At 50.0% G+C, this 21107-nt stretch overlaps 1 protein-coding gene across 1 annotated transcript in view; it reads right to left on the minus strand.

The window, feature by feature from the left end:
- Nucleotides 1-18109: 18109 nt before the first annotated feature.
- Nucleotides 18110-21107, minus strand: part of XPNPEP2 (X-prolyl aminopeptidase 2) — a 30850-nt gene continuing 27852 nt past the window's right edge. The window contains exons 20-21 of the mRNA XM_017853116.1: nucleotides 19953-20042; nucleotides 18110-19354 (exon numbers count right to left, since the gene is read on the minus strand). Coding sequence (XP_017708605.1) covers nucleotides 19160-19354; nucleotides 19953-20042 — 285 coding nt within the window. The 3' untranslated portion in view covers nucleotides 18110-19159. The remainder of the gene's footprint in view (nucleotides 19355-19952; nucleotides 20043-21107) is intronic.

Raw genomic sequence — 21107 nt, forward strand, 5'->3', positions numbered from 1 at the left:
TATTTATTTATTTATTTGACAGAATCTCACTCTGTTGCCCAGGCTGGAATGCAGTTGTACAATCTTGGCTCACTGCAACCTCTGCCTCCTGGATTCAAGCAATTCTCCTGCCTCAGCCTCCCAAGTAGCTGGGATTACAGGCATGAGCCACCATGCCCAGCTAATTTATTTTATTTATTTTATTTTAGTAGAGATGGGGTTTCACCATGTTGCACAGGCTGGTCTTGAACTCCTGACCTCAGGTGATCCGCCTGCCTCGGCCTCCCAAAGTGCTGGGATTGCAGGTGTGAGCCACTGCACCCGGCTGAGCTTTTTTAAATATATATACGAGCACATGCAAGGTAGCAGCCAGAAACCAGGGCAAGGCAGGCAAGGGGGACAGGCCCTCGACACAAGAAGTTAAGGCTGAGCCTATATCAAGATAAACAGTCGAGCCCAGAAGATACACACAGGAACCAGGGTTCACAGATGGCCAGACAGATAGAGTGGGATAGACTGCAGACACCCGAGATAAGGGCTTGAGGAACTGAAGCCCCAAACCCACACAATGTTGAAGGTTTCACATCCTCTTTCCTACTAAAGGGGTTGTGTGTGTCCAGTGACAAACTCCCAGGGCAGGGGCAATATCACCTGCCCCCACCAACACACACACAAATAATTGGCCCCAACTCCTGGGGACTGCAGTGTGGCAGCTTAGCACTCTTGATGGGTCTTGACCAAAGCCAAGTCAGCAATTGGGGGTCAGGGGTCACACATTCCTAAAAGTCACAGCGAGGTAGTTGATGAGAAACTAGGTCAGTGGTCAGGCCAAGCAGACGCTAGCACGACTGGGGCCTGATGGGTGGGGTGCCTGCAGCCTCAGTCAGAAAGCCTCTTCTGTGTTGCCCTGGGGAGCTGAAAAGGGGGCCATAGGTGGGTGTGGGGGGGAAGCATGACCACAGGGTGACCACTCTGGTTCACCTGCATCTCCTCCATCTTCCTTTCTTGGTTGTCCCCTCCCACTATTCTTTCCTCTTTTTCTCTCTTTCTTTCCCCTTCTCTCCTCCACCTTCCATTTATTTCCTCCTCTTGTATGGCTAGGATGCAGCTGCCAGGATAACTTCCTCCTCTTAGTATGGAAAAGAGGGAACGGAGAGAGGGTGGGCATTGGGCTGGCCTGGGCCCAAGGAGGGCAGGCTAGGCTGCTATTTATAGGCTGATGGAGCCTATTGTGGCCTTCTCTCCACCAACCCTCAGCCTGATCTGCAGACCAGGAGGCTAAGAGTCGCTCCCAAAACCCTAGGGACTGGTGAGGCTGGAAAGCAAGTAGGAGGGCAGGCATGGGGCCGGAAGTTGGCTTTGTTGGGGAAGAGTAAACTCACCGCCTGCCTGCCCTCTAATTGCTGCTCTTTCCCAAGGCCTTTTCCTGTCATTAATCTGCAGTCTGGGGGCTGGGAGGAGAAGCCTTTGGCTCCCAGGCCCTTGTGCGAGGGTCCCTCTGTCTCAGTTTTAGTCCAAAGCGGGAGGAGATAATCACAAAGGACTATAGAGATGGTGCTGGGTCTTGGGCCCAGTTGAACACTCAGCCCAGGGAGATGGAAAGGACGAACACATGTTCTTTGGGTGATAGAGTTTCAGGGCCCGCCAGGGTGGCATTTTGCCAAGCCTACCTCCAACCTCAGGGACAGCCCCAAATATCTTGACCGCCTTTCAGGGAGAGGTGACCCCCACTCAGGGTTGAGTTGAAATTCTTGAGCCTGGCTGGCTTTTCTGCTGGCTTCCCTTTGGAGTGAGGACTTCCTGGGAGTCATGCCTGACGGAGGAGGTGGTACCATACACTGTTGGCCCCCTTTTCACTTCATGGCTCAGGGGAAGGTGTGGGCCTCTTGGAAAGAGCTGCATTTCAAATGCATATTACATTTGAAATATACTAAATATATTGTTGAGTATATATGTGTTGTATTGTATATTACATTTGAAATATGTATTATTGAGTATATATGTATTGTATATTACATTTGAAATATATATTTAAATATATATTGTTGAGTATATATATGTGTTGTATTATATATTACATTTGAAATATATATTGTTGAGTATATATGTATTATATTGCATATTACATTTGAAATATATATTTAGTATGTTTCAAATATATATTGAAATATATACTGCTGAGTATACTCAACAATATCTATTTAGTATATTTCAAACGTAATATACAACACATTTGAAATGTAGGGCCACCAAAGAGTATATATACACCATATGATTCCCCCTGTATAATTATAGTTCAAAGCCTGGCAGAACTCACCTATGCTGTTGTAAGTCAGGATAGTGATTACTGTGGGAGAAAGGGGGCATGTAGTGACTGGCAGGGGCATGAGGGAAGCTTTCTCAGAAGTTCAACTCTGGGATGTGTGACCTCCAGCAAGTTATCGAACCTCTCTGAAGCCCACTTCACATCAGGGCAAGTGTTCCCATCTTGGTTCTGCCACTGACTGTGTAAACTGGGTATATTTCTTAACTTCTCTAGGTTTCTGTTTCCTCATTGGTGGAACGAAGACAAAAGCACTGACCTCATCTGACCATTGTGAGGATGAAATAAGCGAGTACGCATACAGTGCTTGGAACATTGTCTGACACAGCAGTCCCTTGTGGAATGTCGGTTTATGCTTACTCTTTCCTACAACCTACCTCTAGCCTCTTACCCTGGGCATTTCCCCACCCGGAATACTCTGCCCTTCTCTCTGTCAGCTGTAGTTTCTCCCCATTCCAATGTAAGTGGAAAACCCGTAAATGCCCATCATCTGTAGAATGGATAAATTAATTGTGGCAGAGTCACACAAAAGAATAGTACCCAGGACGGAGATAGAAAGGTTCCCAACAGTATGAATGAGTGTCACAAACATATGGTTGAGTAAAGGGCCTGGCCACCAAAGAGTATATATACGTGATATGGTTCCCCCTGTAAGTTCAAAGCCTGGCAGAGCTCACCTGTGCTGTTGGAAGTCAGGATAGCAGTTGCCCTGGGGGAAAGGGGGCATGTAGTAACTGGCAGGGGAATGAGGGAAGCTTCTAGACTTCTGAGAGTGTTGTTTCTTGATCTAACTGCTGTCTACATGGGGATGTTCACATTACAGAAACTCATTCGGTGGAGCAATTATGATTTATCCACTTCTCTGTATGGATATTATACTTCTATAGAAAGATTTTTCATTTCCAGCTTAAAAGGCAGCATCCATGCAGAAACCATGCCCTGATCAATCTCTCAGAGGTCCACACCGCCCCAGCCAGGATCCTCTTCCCTCACTTCCTGAGCAAACTTGGCTTTCCCCAGTGGTCTCCTGAGCCACTCCCTCTGCTCTTTCAGGGTACCAGGCATATACTGAGCACCCTGTGAGCTCTAGGCCCCGCCTCTGTGTGTGTGAGAATCCAGCAATGAGGGGCTAAACAGCTCCCGCATGCCCGGCATCCTGCCAAGCACTTCATGTGTGCCAGCTCACTCCAGCCTCATTGCAGCTCTGCATCATATTCACACCTCAAAGCAGAGGAGACCAAGATGCGAAATGAAGTGCCCTAGGCAGGGTGGCGCAGCTGGTCTCAGGAAGAGCAAGCATCCAAACCCAAGTCTGTGACTCTGGAAGCCCAAGTATGTTGCTGTGCTCGTGCTACCTCAGAGGTCATGCTGTTGCTCCGCCCCACCAGTGTAGAAGTTAGCAGTGGATTGAGTATAGTGGTGATGGCATGCAGGTGGTTTTTGAACAAAGCTCCAAGGAAAGCAGGTGGGAGTGCAGAGGGGGAAGAGCTCAGGTGGGGCTTCGTAGAGGAGGTGCATTTGAGCTGGGCCATGCAGGGGAGGCAGGATTTCTCCAGGTGGAGCTCGGAAGGGTTTGAACAAGAATGAAAGTTTGAGACGTTGAGAGCATGGTGATGGGATGGTGGGTGGTGGAGTAGAAAAGGCTGTGGAAGGCTCTTGCCAGCCAAGCCAAGGGCATGTATCCTGTGGGCAGTGAGGAGCCACTGAAAATACAAAGTGCATGCTGGCGGGGTGGTGGTGGTGGGGGGCGGGTTATACTAGAGGTGTGCTGTAGGAAGGGAGAAAGTGGGGATGTCGTAGAGTAGGAACATCCTTAGGGGAAGCAAGTCCAGGAAAAATCCCTCTCCACTGCCTATACCCCAACACTGGCCTTTGGGTGAAATCAGATCAAAGGGCTCGCAGAGCAAAAACTTGAAGGAAGTGAAAGTCTCCAAAGGGCAGCTAAGAGGTCTGTCTCCCAACCCTGGGGCCTCTCCAATCCTTCATGATCCATGGGAGGCGCCATGTCCTAGCCCTACCCTTCTAGAGGGCCCGCACCCTCCTCTGCTCTGCTGGCTGGAAGGTCACTCATTCCACAACTATCTGGGTCTGCCCCACGGAGCTCTCCTGCTGATAGGTTGAATCTTTTATGCTCATCAGACTCTTCCAGAGCCTTTGAGATCAACAGGGGGACAAGAGAGTGGAGAAAGAAGGGGTCAAGACTCTGGAGTCAGACAAATCTTGGCTTGGATCCCTGCTCGGCAGCTTCCCAGCTATGTGACCTTCATCAAGTTGCTTCACCTCTGTGAGCCTCAGGTGTCAAATAGGGATAATGACAATATCTGCCCCTACCTCACCAGGTTGTCGTGGGGTGTGAACAAACTTAGAGATGCACAGCACCATACCTGGCATCCGATGAGCCCTCACTCTGTGGTGGCTCTTGGTACTATTAAGTCTTCTGTTCTCTGTGCCAGCACTGGGGGCATGGCTCGTTCTTCGCAGTGTCTCCCTATCCCCACCCATGCCTACGGCAGGCACCCCCTTGTGTGCACGTGCACACGTGCGACAGGGTACTCTCACATCTATTCTTTTGGGTGATCTGTACAGCCTCTTGAGGGGGGCAGATTAGGAGTTATCCCCCTTTTCAGAGGCGAGGAAACTGAGGCCCAAAGAAAGTCAATGAGCTGTCCAAGGTCCTGGTAGGATTCCAGCTCAGCTTTCTTGCCCCTGTCTGGCACGTTCTCCATTGGCAGCCCCAAGAGGAGAAGCAGGGGCAGGAGAGAGAGGCCTCTCTTGCCTTTGTGCTTTCCTCTCCACCACATCATCTCAGCCTCTGAGAGGAAGGGACTAGCAGTGATGGAGCCAGCCCACTGCCTCTGGGCCTGGGGAAGATGCTCCGTACCTTCTGGAAGCTTGGGTTTTTGGGGGGCATTTCCACAGTCTGGGGCTAGCAGAGTGTGTGGAGGCAAGCTCATTCCAGCTCTGGAGGCTGGCACCAGCTCTGGCAGAGTTTGAGGTGGGGTTTGCCTGGACTACCCTCCTCAAAAGGACACCTTAAAGGACATGGGCCTCAGAGAGCCCCATGGGCCTTGCTTCTCCTGGGAGAGACCTGGGGAAATCCCAGGGACCCACCTGCCTGCTGAACACAGAATCTGGGTAATTGAAGCTGGGAAAGAAAAAGGGGACTTCTGGCTTTGTGTGCCCCTAGGTACGTCCTCCTGATGTGGCACAGGGTCCCAGTGTCAAAGTGTAAGCTCTTTCTCACACTTTCCTCCAGCTCACCACCCCTGTGGTGTGGTTTGAGGCCTAGCAGTGTCTATAGAGCAGTCTCTGTTTCCCACCCCCACCAGTCAGAGAGCAAGGGGAAGTGACCCTGCTCGCTTAGGAGTGGCAACCAATGGCAGGCCTGCTGGGCCTAGTGCTGTGCAGGGTTTGGACAGGGATGACAGAGCCCGTGTGAAGATTCATGAACCTCCCCCCTCCCCCACCCACCACCACTGCAACCTTAGAGAAGCAGCTGGGGTGGGGAGAATACAGCCGGAAGTGGCAGCCACCCCAGGACCTGAGAGCTGGGGCAGGATGCACACCCCAGTGCCCTGAGTCTCAGTCTTTCAGCTGCCTTGGCCTCCATCTCTGAGCTGCTCCCCTGACAAAGGGGATCCACCATAGGGCACCTGGGCTGAGCTCCAGGGAAAACTGGCGGGGGATAGCCTGGGCCTCTTGGACCTAGTTCAGGCCTGCTTTGGGACTGTCCTAGCATCCCACTGGATGTGTAGGATATACTTGCTGACTGTCTGGGAGAATTCTTCAATCGAATTAAAGAATTAGGTCTAGAAATCCTCAAACCCAAACAAAGAAATCTGGAAATCTTCAAATTCAGCCACAAAATCCTAGATCTGGTAGTCTTCAAGGAATCTTCCAGTCCAGTCTCTGTCCCAGGAGGATGAACACCTCAGCCATCCATGACAGCTGTTTTTCCTCCTGGCCTTTAAAATCCCCCCTCCTCAGCCTTCACTCCTACTCACCACCTCAACTTCATTTCTCATTCCCCACCCAGGAAGAACCTGTATGCCCCCTGCATTCCACTGCACTTCCGGACGTCTTTTCCCCCAAGACTGGAATGGCCTCAGGCCCCATCTCCAGGTTGGCTCCATCTCTGGTGGGGACTGGGAGCTACCACAGAGCTGAGCCAAGTGGGCAGGGTCTGGGCCATGGCCAAAGTGGAGGAGGGGGTAGCGGTCCTGTAAGCATCATGGCTCCAAGCTGGGCAGCCCAGCGGGGCCCTTTGAGTGAGATGGCTCCTGAGAGGCCGTGGCCGGGGCAGAAGTGGTGGCAGGACCAGCGTAGAAGGGAGAGAATTAAGTACAGGCTTAGGGTTCAGCTTGAGCATTGTATTTTGTCATTCTCCAATTCTAGTCTAAGATTCTGGCCCATAATTTTAGATCTTTTTTCCGATCCTTCTAGGGTTGAATTGCATGACTCTAGACTTCTAAGGATCTATTCTGTAACTCTTTTGCTCCAGAATTTTAAACATCTCTTCTGTACTTCTGTTACTCTTGTAACCTTTGGGTCCCTGTCCCGTTGCCCTCTAGGTGAGTGGCCCTCACCTACAGACTCAACATATGGCCTGTGGCTCTTCCCACTTCCAAGAGTCTTGGAGGGGATGGGTCGAGAAAGCAGAGCAAAGGAAGATGTGAGTTCCCAAAATGCTCCTCACCTTTTTCTTCTGAGTGGGCTCCTTCTCACTGGCATTGGAGGGCTTGCGGCGCAGCATGGTCCTCCACCCTGGGAGACTCCGTCCCTGCTCTCCTAGGTGTCAAGATGCAGAGGCCTCTTGCTCAGCCTTGCCAGTACTGCCTGGGGATACGGCATGAACCGAGCCTTCAGCTGCCACTCTGACTGCTGCAGTGGCAGCTTGGGGGTGCGGGCCATGGACACCCGGCGGCAGCAGCATACAGGAAGCCCTGACACGTGACCTACTCTTACAGCAATCGCAGCCCCTGCCGGCCCCTAGGGAGGAAGGAAGTCCAAGCTTCAGTCTCCAGAGATTCTGATGCAGACGGCTCTTGGGTTGAACAGTCAGAGAAAGTCCCTACCTTATTGTCTCATGTCAATCATCATCAGTCCTTCTGCTCCATCTTCCCAGAGGTGGACAATCAACTCGACATTATATGGCGTACCCAAGCCCTTTATCTCACTGACCAGAATCCAGAAACCAGAAGTTGGACCATCTGCCTGTTGGATCAATGCTCCCAGTCAACTCGCATCTGCAAGGTCGTCACTGCCATCACTACCACTACCATCACCCCTGTGACCATCACCACTGCTACCATCATTCCTATCAATAGCCATCACCATACAGCCATCACCCATACAGCCATCAGGACTGCAGTCATCCCCGCTGCCATCAGCATACCTATAGCCATAGTCACTACGGTAATCACCTCTACAGTTGACATCCCTCAGCCATCACCTCTACAGTCATTACTATTGCTGCTATCACCCTTCCAGCCATCATCCTTACAACTGTCACCCTTCTGGACATTATAACCAACCACACCCATGATCCTCTCACCCCTATAACCATCGTCCCTACAGTCATTGCTCTTACAACAATCATCACATCCGTGTAGTCATCAGCCCTGCAGCCATCACTCCTACAGCCATCAGCACACCTAAAGCCATCATCACTAGAGCAGTCACCCCTCCAGTCAATACCCTCAGCCAGCGTGAGTATATTTATCACCGCCACAGCTGAAAAGCACTTGCAGCCAACTCCACGCCTCTAGCAAGTATCCTATTCAACAGGCATTTATCAAACACTTATGCAGTATATTCACGTTGTGGGCTATCTGTGGCAGATTTTAATAACTTCAATAACTTTTTGCTATTACAAAAGCAATTTGTATTTGTGATACAATTTCACAAACACATAAACAAAAAAATTTCAGAATTTCCCATCATTGTCCTCTGTACTGTTTTAAGCATCTATCTACTCTGTCTATACACATTTTTTTTTCTTTTACAAAATCATACTGCTCAGAAAACAGATAATTGATTTGGGGAGAAGGAGAGGGGAGAGAAAGAAAGGGAGAGATCACACAGGGTAACAGGAAGCTTTTAGGAGTGATGACTATGTTCACTATCTTGATTGTGGTGATGATTTCATGGGGGAATACACATGTCAAAACATATCAAATTGTATACTTCAAATGTGTGCAGTTTATTTAGCTCCATTTATACCTCAATAAAGCTATTTAAATTTTTTTTAATTAAAAGGGTCATAATTCACACTATTGGTGTCTGCTTTTCACACTAAGCACAGTATCTTTTTTTTTTTTTTTCGAGATGGGGTCTCTCACTCTGTCTCCCAGGCTGGAGTGCAGTGGTGTGATCTCGGCTCACTGCAACCTCTGCCTCCTGAGTTCAAGCGATTCTGGTGCCTCTGCCTCCCAAGTATCTGGGACTATAGGTGCGCACCACCCTGACTACTTTTTGTATTCTTTGTAGAGACGGGGTTTCACCATGTTGCCCAGGCTGGCCTCAAACTCCTGGTCTCAAGTGACCTCTTTGCCTCATCCTCCCGAAGTGCTGGGATTACAGGCATGAGCCACTGAGCCCAGCTGAACACAGTATCAAGATTGTCTCATGCTATGAAATATTCTTCAACGACATGATTTATAATGGCTGCGGAACATCCCATTGTGTGGATGTGCCATGCTTATTTCACCAAGCCCCTGCTGATGAACTTGGGTTGGCTTAGATTTTAAATTATTCATTGAACATACTTACGATAAATATTCACATCCATAGTTTTTTCTTTGGGGGAAATACCCAGAAGAGAAATTGCTGGGGTCAAAGGTATGCACATTTTTAAGGCTTTCGAGTCTGTGGTACTTGTGAAATCCTGGGCTGATCCACCCCTGCTCCCAAGATGTTCTTGTGACTTCCTCCCCGATTCTGCTTTATGCCCTCTGACCATTCAACCTTCAGGGTGAGCTCACGGAAGATAAGATCTTTCTTCCCTAAGCTGTAACCATACATTCTTTGGCCTACTCACCCTGTCAGGCAGACTCATGGAAAGATTCCACACCCCAGATCTCCTCCCCACTGGCCTGTGTTTTCCACCCTGAAAGTCCCTCCCAGGCGGCCCAGGGGCACCAGCAAGCATGGTAACTGGTTAACGCTTTTTGGTATATGCAGTAGCCTGGCAGCTGTGTAGGGAACCCATCGGGCCTTTGGGGCTCTGCGTGACCAGGGGCAGCAGGGCAGCCCCAGAGGGTTCTGGGATTGGGGACACCACTGTAGTGGCATGGGGCACCTGGAGTCAGAGCTGTGAGGGAGGAAGCAGGTCGCAGAATCTTCCGGGCCTGCGCAGCGGCTGCGTCCCTGGCCGCCTTGCAGGATGTGCCCGCTTCCTGTTTGCTCAGCGCCAGCAGCGACTGAAGATCACACACTAACCGCAGAACCTTCAAAGGCGGCTAGCAAACCAGGGCACAGGGCTGGCGAGGCTTGGGAAAAGGCAGTGAGGGGGAGGTGAGGGTGCCTCGGAGAGAAATATAGAGAGGTGACCAGCTCCCAGGACAGAAGGGAGCAAGCGTTTTCAACGGCTTCCTTCTTTCTCCTTTTCAGATCTGTCTCCTCTGATCAGCAACACTTCTTCCCCGCCACCTGGGGACCGGAGCCAGTGGAGGTGGGGTGTCCAGGACCCCCCCCATTGGGACTTGCCTTCCCCCAGCTTTTCTCTTCCAACAGATTGCCTTGGCTGAATCCCAATAGGCCAGGTTCTTACTGGCTAATGACCCTTAAACACGTGTTGAATAGATTTTCCCTTCTGGGGAACATATTTGCATTTCACAGGTTATGTTGTTTGAGGTACACAGAGCCCTCAGCTAAGGAAGTGATACGAGTCAGTAGTTCAGGGAACAAGGCCGTCTTAAACTTGATAATGGGCCGGCAGGCAGGACCTAGGAACTTGCTGTGGGCACAGCCTTGTGCTAGACCCCGGGAGGAGGTACAAAATAAATAGCCATCAGGGCCCCTTGTACCTGGGAGCTGACATCCTAGGTGGTGTGGCAAGCTTACATTTGTCCAGCACTTGTTCTTTACCAAGTACTACATTAAGCACTTGACAGATGTTTAATCCCACCACAACCCCGGGAGGCAAGTAGTTTAGTATGAAGATGCACCCAGAAGTATAGATTTGGGGCAGAAGAACCTTGATTTAGTGCCAATACTGCAGGATTGCAGGGTGTGTGTGTGTGTGTGTGTGTGTGTTTTGGGGTTCCACTGATAGTGAAATCAACCTGAACCCTCAGAGGGTGGATGTAGCACTACCAAAGACACAAAGGTCATCGTAGGCCACATTCAGATAAGGCAGCTCCCATACCAGCACACTCCAAGTATTTTTAATTTTAATTTTAATTTTAATTTTATTTTATTTTGAGAGTCTCACTCTGTCGCCCAGGCTGGAGTGCAGTGACATGATCTCGGCTCACTGCAACCTTCACCTCCCAGGTTCATGCCATTCTCCTCTCAGCCTCCCGGGTAGCTGAGACTACAGGCGCATGCCACCATGCCCGGCTAATTTTTTGTATTTTTAGTAGAGGCGGGGTTTCACCATGTTAGCCAGGATGGGCTTGATCTCCTGACCTCGTGATCTGCCTACCTTGGCCTCTCAAAGTGCTGGGATTACAGGTGTGAGCCACTGCACTCGGCCAAGAAATTCTTATTTAGTAGATGATCATGAGTGGGATATTTGAGGCAGGTGGGATCCAGACCATGCACAAAAGCGTCTCTCACTCTCTGAATGGATATATTTCTGATCTGAGATAGTAAGAGTTTGGATAGTGAGAGATACCTATATCTGGAAAAAACTCCACAAAGATTCTTTAAGTTGTAATTAATTAATTTGAGACAGGGTCTCCCTTTGTTGCCCAGGCTGGAATGCAGTGGTGTGGTCACAACTCGCTGCAGCCTCAAACTCCTGGGGCTCATGATCCTTCCACCTCAGCCTTCTGGGTAGTTGGGACTACAGCCACATGCCACCATTCATGAGTTTTTTTTTTTTTTTTTTTTTTTTTTTTTTTTTTTTGCCTGTGTTGCCCAGGCTGATCTGGAACTCCTGGCCTCAAGTGATCCTCCTGCCTCTACCTCCCAAAGTGCTGCAATTACAGGTGTGAACCACTGCACCTGGCCCCCAAAGATTCTTAATTCCACTCCCCCACCATCCCCACATCTAGCTGAAAATTATCATACTTCATGGCAGGCAGTGAGCTTTACAACAACCTGGTAAGTCAGGCACTATTGTTATCCCCATTTTCCAGGGAGGAAGCCGAGGCCCACAGGAGTTAAGTGAATTGCCCACACAGCTAGTAAGCAGTGGATCCCAGTGTTAAATGCAGGTCTGGTCTTGGCCAGGGCCCACACTACTAACCACTCAGCTGAAGTGCCTCTGATGCAGAGTTCCTGAACGGGGAGGTGAGATAATTATGGAAGCCCCCGGCTTGCATCCTTCTCTTGGCACCTGATGCTGGTTTGGGTACCACACTAGGTGCCACAGAGCCACCTTGAAGCAGGGCCCAGAGGGGAGTGAACAGGAAGGGGAGGACATCTGGAAGTCGCATCACGTGTGCAAAGCTGCAATAGCTAGGGTCGATTAAGTGGGGGTAAAGTATAGGGAAGTCGTTGTCAACGTGTGAAGTACTAAACTCCTGTCACATTTAGCCTAGGTGATTGGGGTGGGGAAGCAAGTGGTATGAATGATGGGGAACAGATAAATGGAAGGTTTTAGTTTATTCCAAGGGAGGAATTTTGACTATTCAGATGGCACTAGTTCAGCTCTAGTAAGTAATGATCTCCCCATCTCTTGAAATATTCAAGCAGGCCGGGCACAGTGGTTCATGCCTGTAATCTCAGCACTTTGGGAAGCCCAGGTGAGTGGATAACCTGAGGTCAGGAGTTTGAGACCCACCTGACTAACATGGTGAAACCCGTCTCTACTAAAAACACAAAAATTAGCCGGGCATGGTGGCACATGCCTGTAATCCCAGCTACTTGGGAGGCTGAGGCAAGAGAATCGCTTGAATCTGAGAGATGGAGGTTGCTGTGAACCCAGATCACACCACTGCACTCCAGCCTGGGCAACAAGAGTGAAACTCCATCTCAAACAAACAAACAAACAAAAAAAAAAAAAAGAAAGAAAGAAAGAAAGGAAAAGAAAAGAAAAAAGAAAGAAAGAAAGAAAAGAAAAGAAAAGAAAAGAAAAAGAAATATCCAAACAGAGGCCACATAGTTTCTTGAAAATACCTGGACATTTCCAAGGTGAAGCCCATTTTAGTAGCCCGGCCCATTAGCAAATTTAATGGTGGTCATTTTAGGCAGGGAGGGCAGAAAGAGCAAAATTGCAGGAGGGAGAAGGCGGGCAGAGGAAAGCAAGGAGACAAGGGCAGGAGACTCTTCCACCCATTCCTCATGCCCACATACAACACACACAGAGTGGGCAGCTGATGGCAGGGGCTGATAGGAGGGGAGGGAAAGACAGTGATCTTTGGAACTCTGAACTCGTGATGTCTTGGTTTTAAAACAAAACCAAAAACACCTGCTGGTAGCTCTGTCAATTACCATTAGAAGAGGAGGCTGGACTTTGGTGCTCAGATTAAAACACACTCATGACTCACTGGTGTGGGGGGCACTTTCTATGGGGGACAAGTAGGTGCTGGGCTACTCTGCATAAATCTCTGTCCCAAGGTTATAGGGACAAATGTCTCTGATCAGTGGGCCCCTGCCCCATGGGGACAATTGTCCAGGGCTCCAGGGAAGAAGAGGAGCAGAACACCTCTCAGAAATGGAGTCAGGTTGTCCTGACTGGATTCAGATTGTTGTATGGGCACCTACTGGCTGCATAACCTTGGGCAAGTGATGTCACCTGCAATGAGCCTTAGTGAAGATGGTAACAGTGATAATGTATAATGTGGGCCTTTCCTGTGGCTGTGACTAGGGTTACTACTCAGGTGACATGCATAGAGGGAGTGCTCTTAGCCCAGTGCCCAGCTAGTAGAAAGTGCTGGGTACCTGGTGAGTGACTCCACATCAGTTCACTTCAGGTTCCACCTGGAGTTTCTCCCTTCACTAAATACAGGAAGACCTTGGTGACCGTTTGGAGCTGCTGCCTTCTCCCTTAGTGTCCCCTTGGAATCTTCTTCTTCTTCTTCTTTTTTTTTTTTTGAGACAGAGTCTCACTCTGTGGCCCCAGGCTGGAGTGTAGTGGCAAGATCTCGGCTCACTGCAACCTCCACCTCCCGGATTCAAGCAATTCTCCTGTCTCAGCCTCCCAAGTAGCTGGGATTACAGGTGCCTGCCACCACGCCCAGCTAAGTTTTGTATTTTTAGTAGAGACAGGGTTTCACCATGTTGCTGACCATGTTGCCAGACCAGGCTGGTCTTGAACCCCTGACCTCAGGTGATCCACTCTCCTCGGCCTCCTAAAGAACTGGGATTATAGGCATGAGCCACTGCGCCCGGCCTGGCACCTGCTTCTATGTCTCTTGTGGTCCGCATCCGAATCTCTGCCAAATGACCCTGTGGCCCATATCCTATGTCTCCACCTTGTCAAGGGCACATCCCTCAGCCCAAGTTGTTCTAGAACAAAAGAGGTGTGACAAACAAGAGGACCTGAAGCTGCCTGGAACCTGCTGGGAGAGAAACCAGCTTTTCAGCTTCGTGGCCTTGCCACGGACCACTGGGGCTTTCTCAACCACCTATCCTACCCGACTTAAGCTGCTTGCTCAGTTCCTGTTTCACAAAGAAACAAGGAAGTGAAGAGATGGGCTGGCCTCTGGGCAAAGGCTAGCTGGGTAGGGGTTTGGGGAGCACCTCCCCGTCCTGGCTGTGACGAGCCATGAGGGGCAGAAACGGACAAGGAGGAAACGGTTGCTACTGAATCTTTCACATTTCTTTTTTTTTTTTTTTTTTTGGTGCCAAGAGTGCCCAACCACTGATTTGAGGAAGCACCCAGTGAATTGGTAAAATTCACTGCTGACGTGGTTTAGCTGGCTGAAGAGTAGCCAGCCCAGCCCCTTCTGAGGTCCCAACTCACACACAGCTGGAATCAGCTGACTGGCAAACGAGCAAAGGTTGACTTAGTTATTTTAAAAAATGAACTGTTAAGTGATTCACACCTGTAATCCCAGCAATTTGGGAGGCCAAGGTGGGAGGATCGCTTGAGGCCAGAAATTTGAGACCAGCCTAGGCAACATAGAGAGACACCATCTCTACAAAATAAAAATTAAAAAAAAAAAAAATTAATCGGGCATGGTGGTGCATGCCTGTAGTCCTAGCTACTCAGGAGACTGAGGTGGGAGGAGCGCTTGAGCCCAGGAGTTCAAGGTTACAGTGAGCTATGATGGCACCATTGCACTCCAGCCTGGGTGACAGAGCAAGACCCTCTCTCTCTATATATATATATATACTTTTTTTTTTNGTAAAATTCACTGCTGACGTGGTTTAGCTGGCTGAAGAGTAGCCAGCCCAGCCCCTTCTGAGGTCCCAACTCACACACAGCTGGAATCAGCTGACTGGCAAACGAGCAAAGGTTGACTTAGTTATTTTAAAAAATGAACTGTTAAGTGATTCACACCTGTAATCCCAGCAATTTGGGAGGCCAAGGTGGGAGGATCGCTTGAGGCCAGAAATTTGAGACCAGCCTAGGCAACATAGAGAGACACCATCTCTACAAAATAAAAATTAAAAAAAAAAAAAATTAATCGGGCATGGTGGTGCATGCCTGTAGTCCTAGCTACTCAGGAGACTGAGGTGGGAGGAGCGCTTGAGCCCAGGAGTTCAAGGTTACAGTGAGCTATGATGGCACCATTGCACTCCAGCCTGGGTGACAGAGCAAGACCCTCTCTCTCTAAAAAAAAAAAAAAAAAAAAAAAAAAAAAAAAAAAAAAAAAAAAAGGATGGTTTGTGTATGTACGTATCTACCTATCATCTTACCTATGCACTTTTCTATTCGGATTTGAAGCTTGAAGGAACGTAGCTCAACACTGCCATCACTATTGTTGTCACAGCTGTGTGACCTCCAACAGGTCTCCTTGGGTCTCAGTGGGTCATTAGAGGCAGTAAGGGAGTGACAGAAGCACACACTGAAAGCAAGAGTGGAGCCATTGAAGAGCTGAGTCAGTATGCTGCGATTTAGTCCTTGCTCTGGCCCCAACGGACTGTGTGACCTTGGGCAAGTCCCTTCCTCTTCCTGGGTTGCTGTTGAAGTTTCCCCATCTGTACACTGAAAGGACTGCACCAGGGTTGTGTGTGTGTGTGTTTGGTCATGGAGCTCCTATTCAGGATTGGCTCCGGAATTTTGGGGGCCTTGTACAAAATGAAAATGCCTGGTGCCCCTTGCTTAAAATTATCGAGAATTTTGAGACACTGACAGGCGAGCATTAAACCAAGCATGGGGCCCTTCTAAGCACAAAGTCTTGAGGGAATGCACAGGTCCTACACCCATGAAGCTGGCCCTGCAACTACTTCAAGTACAATTTTATGGGAAGCCCATCAGGGCTACTTCATGCAGCAGCTCTGTTTTCCTCGACAGCCCCTGTGGTGTTTCTGAGGCATCTCAGGCTCCTGGGAGCATAGTTGGAGAGACATAAACTAGATGTTTGCTCCAGAGCCTTTCTAGTTTCAACTATTTATATATAAAACTTGGATCCCAGACTTTTTTCTTACATACCTGCAAAGTTGAAGCTGAGTTGAACTCGTGCTGGGCAAATAACAGCAATATCATTTCTTGTCTGTGTGGCTTCCTGGTTTAGAATGCTGCCACATCCGGGTCTCATGAGCCTCTCACTATAACTTCACCAAGAAGGCAGTATGGGAGATTCCAGAAGGGATAACTGAAGACCAGAGAGAAGTGACTTGCCCAAGGCCACACAGCTGGCACAAGTGGGACTGGAACTCCAGAATCTTAACTCCTAGGAAAAGGGGCTTTTCCACATGGCCCACTCCCCAGGCAATCAGCAGGCGAGGAGCGGTTTGCTAAGCCCCATCCTCCAACATTAAAACAAAGTACTAGAGCCCAAGGGGACAGTTCCTAATGATCTTTCATTCCTAACGATGTCACAAGAGTCCCTGTGTATCAGCCCTGGTGTATGTGCCCTAAATGTTTTCCTGCCTGACCTAGAGTTAACCCCTTAAAGCAGGAATGGTCAAGGCTGGCCATCTGGGTCCCAGGGGAGGGAGGAGCTGGGGTGACTGTGAGCCCTCGTTCCAGCCACGTTCCAGGGCTGGGTTCTTCCTCCCAGAATGGTAAGCTGGAAGGGGCAGTTAAGGGGAATCAGAGATGAGGTGGAGTCCTGGGTCTCGCACTGAGGAAAAAAGCACATGAGCTGCCTCGGGCCAAAAGACCTGTGTGAGGGTGTTGGTCAGGTGCCTGGTCTTGCCACCCATAACCTGCCAGAACCCCAGGAGCAAGTGTCAGTGTACAAAGGGAAAGGTCTGGGGCAGGGTCTGGGGAGGCATTATGGTGTGGATCTGCTTCTCACCAGCGGTGTGATCCTGCTTGAGCCTCAGTTCTCTCATCAGTAAAATGATGAAAGCCATACCACTCGCCCTTTATGTTATTATTATTATTATTATTATTATTATTATTATTATTATTTGAGACGGAGTCTTGCTCTGTTGCGCAGGCTGGAGTGCAGAGGCACGATCTCAGTTCACTGCAACCTCCACCACCTGGGTTCAAACGATTCTCCTGCATCAGCCTCCCAAGCACCTCGGACTATAGGTGTGTGCCACCATGCCCAGCTAATTTTTGTATTTTTAGTAGAGACGGGGTTTCGCCATGTTGCCCAGGCTGCTCTCGAAGTCCTGGCCTCATGTGATCCTCCCATCTCAGCTTCCCAAAGTGCTGTGATTACAGGAGTGAGCCACCACACCTGGCCAGGACTCGCCCTTTCTTGAGAGTGGATTCTAGAGTCCTCTGACTGGTTTAAATCTGGCTTTTTTCATTTACCTAATGAAAAAAGTGACTTTGAGCCACTCTCTATGGGCCTCACTGAGTTCCCTCACTTGTAAAATGGGAATAAGTAAAGGGCCTTCTCAGAGGTTGTGAGGATTAAATGAGAAGATGCATGTAAAGCTTCTTGCATGGTGGCACATAAACACTCAGTAAATGGTAGCCATGATGATGATGATGGTGATGATGATGAGGGTGATGATAACTTTCATTCTATTAGTAGTACCTGTCTGTGTGGGGTTAGCAGGTGAGGGAGCAAATGACTTAGCAAACAAAGGCCCATCTTTGGGTACTCAGTAAGGCTTGGTCAGGGCTGGGGCCTCAGGATGCAAGCATTGGTGATGGTAACCATCACAGGTCACCCTCACACTCAGCAGACTAGGCCTGATGGTTCCAGGCCAGGAGACTTTTCTGCCTGGTGCCTTTGACTGGCACCCTGCACCCAGAACCTTGGTTCTTTCCTTCCACCAACTGTGCGCTGCTTGGCAAAGGTGCTAGCCCCAACTTTTCTGGACTACATTTGACAAGTTCACCAGTGTAGGGCTCCTTTCTGTCCCCTCCACAAGGTTACAATACCTTTTTAGCACAGGCTGGAGGTTGGCTAATTGGGCGTGGTGTGCACGTGCATCTGTGCACATGCGCACACATACTCACATGCATGCCCCCCACACACTCTCGAGCCCATGTGCTCCCCCACTGAGCTTCTAGGAGCCTCATGTCCCACCCCCACCGCACCCTCTCTTCTTCCTCCCCCACCACAAAAGCCACAGGTGACAGCAGTCTCTGGCAACATAGCAGACACAATGCAAAACCCAGAGGCAAGTGTCTTTGTTAGACTGTTTTAAACGTCTTAGCAGGATGTGGACCCAGGTGGCTAACGGCCAATTTGGCCGGAGCAAATTCTTCTCACCACAGTGGGTTCAGAGAATGAGTAGAGGGCTGGGAGGTGGGCTCAGGGACTCTGCATGGCGCTGAAGGGTGAAAGAGCTGGAGTGCTGGTTCATCCGGCCCCATCAGCTCTCAACCAAATTCATGTGTCCTTGGGCAAAACCCATCCCCTGTCTGAAGCTCAGTTTTCCTGTCTGTAAAATGGAGAAACCAGATACTGTCCACACAAGGTGAAGGGGCATCCAAGAATGTGGGAGGATTTAATAGCATTGTAGCTGTGGCTACACTTTGGAAAGTTCAAAGGGCTCCTTGAATGCCAGGGAAGTCTAGAATAGTGACGCGTTCTGGCTGCCCGAGTTTGTTTTCCAATCTCTGGTAGGGTCATATTTCAGAGTGCCTCGCCACATACCCTCCTACTCCACAGCCAAATTCCTGTGGCTTAACTCCCTCTGCCATTACTTGGCATAGAGCCCACCCAGGGTTTAGGAATGATGGGTTCACATGTGGGGGGTTGCTGTTTCATGCCCTGACTGGGTGGGAAAAGCTCTGGCTATACCCAACAGGTGGTGATAGGTTTGGACTCTCCTGGGACCATGGCACCCTGGGGTGGTAGGGGCATTGCTCTCTTGGGGTTTTGTTTGGCGGGAGGGGAGCAGCTGTAGCAATCTGTGCTAGGTTATAGGTTAGGCCTACTGAGATCACAGGAGAGAAGAGACTAGCTGGCTCTCCTATCTCGGGGCCTGGGGTTAGGAGCCCAGGGTGCAGTATACAACCCCGGGGTGCAGGGAGGTGTCGTCTGGGGCCAAGAAGCCTTGTGTTCCTGAGGCCTGGTCTTGGAGAAGGAGGATGAATGCAAAGGTTTCCAGGTGATGGGCCAGCAGGGACCCTTGGGGTATGTTCGGTGCAGGGTGAGGGGATCTAAGCAAGGGAGCCCCCCCATCTAGATGGAGGGTTACCAGGGTAGTCTGGAGCCTCTAGACACTCCAGATGAGGATGGCAAGAGTGGAGACCACTAACATAGAGGCCCAGGAGGCAGTGTCCGGGGCCCTGGCGGCCAGGGGCTCTGTGTGCTGTTGAAGCCACTTGAACTCCTCCAGCAGCTGGCGCCTCTGCAGCTCTGGACCCACCTTCTCCCGGATGGTCTGGTAGTAGCGATTCAGGTACTGGAGCTGCGAAAGATAGAAGGGGTGAGAGCCTCTCCAAGCCAAGCTGCCAAGAGGTGAAGTCTTGGTGACACCCAATCCCCTGCTGTGGTACTCCAGCTGTCACCATGGTCCAGATTGCCACAGGTCCCCCACCATCATCAGGACTCAGGAATTCTCTGGGGCTTTCCAGAAGCTGTTCCCCTCGGTGGCTGTTTCATGTCATGGTGATGTTCATGGGCGGTGGGGTGGGTAGATTTCAGGCCCGGTAATGGGAGTAAGCTGGGCAGGCATTCTTATCCTCAGCTTACAAAATAGGAGACTGAGGCGAAAGAATGGAAGGGATCACTTATAGTTCCAGGCCTTGTAGTGGCTGAGCTCAGAGGCCCAATCTCAGACCCCTCCAGTTATTCACTACCTGGGGTTGGGCACGCTGGTCTGACTGGAAAGTTCTAGAAGCTCTGGGGTCTCTGATGAGCTGGGGAGGAATGCCCTAGTGTGTGTCTGCAGGTGCCACCAGTGTGGACCCTCCTGGGGGAGGTGAAGGGACAGAGGATGTGGTGGCAGGTAGCAGAGGCAGGAAAGGCCCAGGGTCAGGGAGAAGGCAATGCTGAGGGGCACTCACATGCTCGGGAGACAGCAGGCTGACATCAATGAGGTTCCGGTCATAGGGCACAAATGATACCACTTCAAAGGTCAGGTAGCTCCCTGGGTACTGAGAGCCCACAAGAGAAGGCAAGTAAGCAGGACAGTGAGGGAGGAGGAGGAGCTGGGCTGAAGGGAAGGAGGGAGCACTCCACCCAGAGGACACAGGGAGCTGGGCTTCATCAACCCTGGACACTCTGGGTAGATCTGAGCCTTCTAGAGTCCCTTCTCTTCGCCAGCCCCCTTGTCTGCCACTTAGTGCTCCACCTTTGGTGCTTCCCTCCTGATTCTGGAAATTTAGACTTAGGTTTGTGTTTTTCAAAGTATGTACATCAACAGCACTTAGGGAGCATGATAAATATGCAGATTTCAGGGCCCACCTCCCAAACCTACTGGAGGCAGAATCCTTAGGGCAGGGCCCAGAAATCTAAATTTCAATTATTTTATTTTATTTTTTTGAGATAGGCTCTCCCTCTGTTACCTAGGCTGCAGTGCAGTGACGCGATCACAGCCCCCTGCAGCCTCTACTTCCTGGGCTCAGGTGATCCTTCTACCTCAGCCTCCCAAGTAGCTGGGATTATTGATGGGCACCACCACACCCAGATAATTTTTGTACTTTTTGTAGAGATGCAGTTTCACCATGTTGGCCAGACTGGTCTTGAACTCCTAAGCTTAAGTGAACCACTCACCTCAGCTTCCCAAAGTGCTGGGATTACAGGCATGACCCACCATGCCCGGCTGATCTGATGGTTTTATAAGACAGTTTTCCCTGCTCTTGCTAGTTCTCTCTTTCCTGCCACCATATCAAGATCCTTGCTTCCCTTTCGCCTTTTGCCATGATTGTAAGTTTCTTGAGGCCTCCCCAGCCATGTGGAACTGTGAGTCAATTAAACCTCTTTCCTTTAAAAATTACCCAGTCTTGGGTAGTATCTTTATAGCAGTGTGAGAACAGACTAATACACCAGTTTCTACAAAAAAATACAAAAATTTGCTGAGCATGGTGGTGTCCATCTATAGTCCTACTTATTTGGGAGGCTGAGGTGGAAGGGTGGGAGGATCACCTGAGCCCAGGAGGTCGAGGCTGCAGTGAGCTGTGATCGTGCCACTGCACTCCAGCCTGGGCAACAGAGTGAGA

This window comes from Rhinopithecus bieti, unplaced genomic scaffold (genome assembly GCF_001698545.2).
Source record: "Rhinopithecus bieti isolate Rb0 unplaced genomic scaffold, ASM169854v2 scaffold_36909, whole genome shotgun sequence".
Classification (NCBI taxonomy): domain Eukaryota; kingdom Metazoa; phylum Chordata; class Mammalia; order Primates; family Cercopithecidae; genus Rhinopithecus; species Rhinopithecus bieti.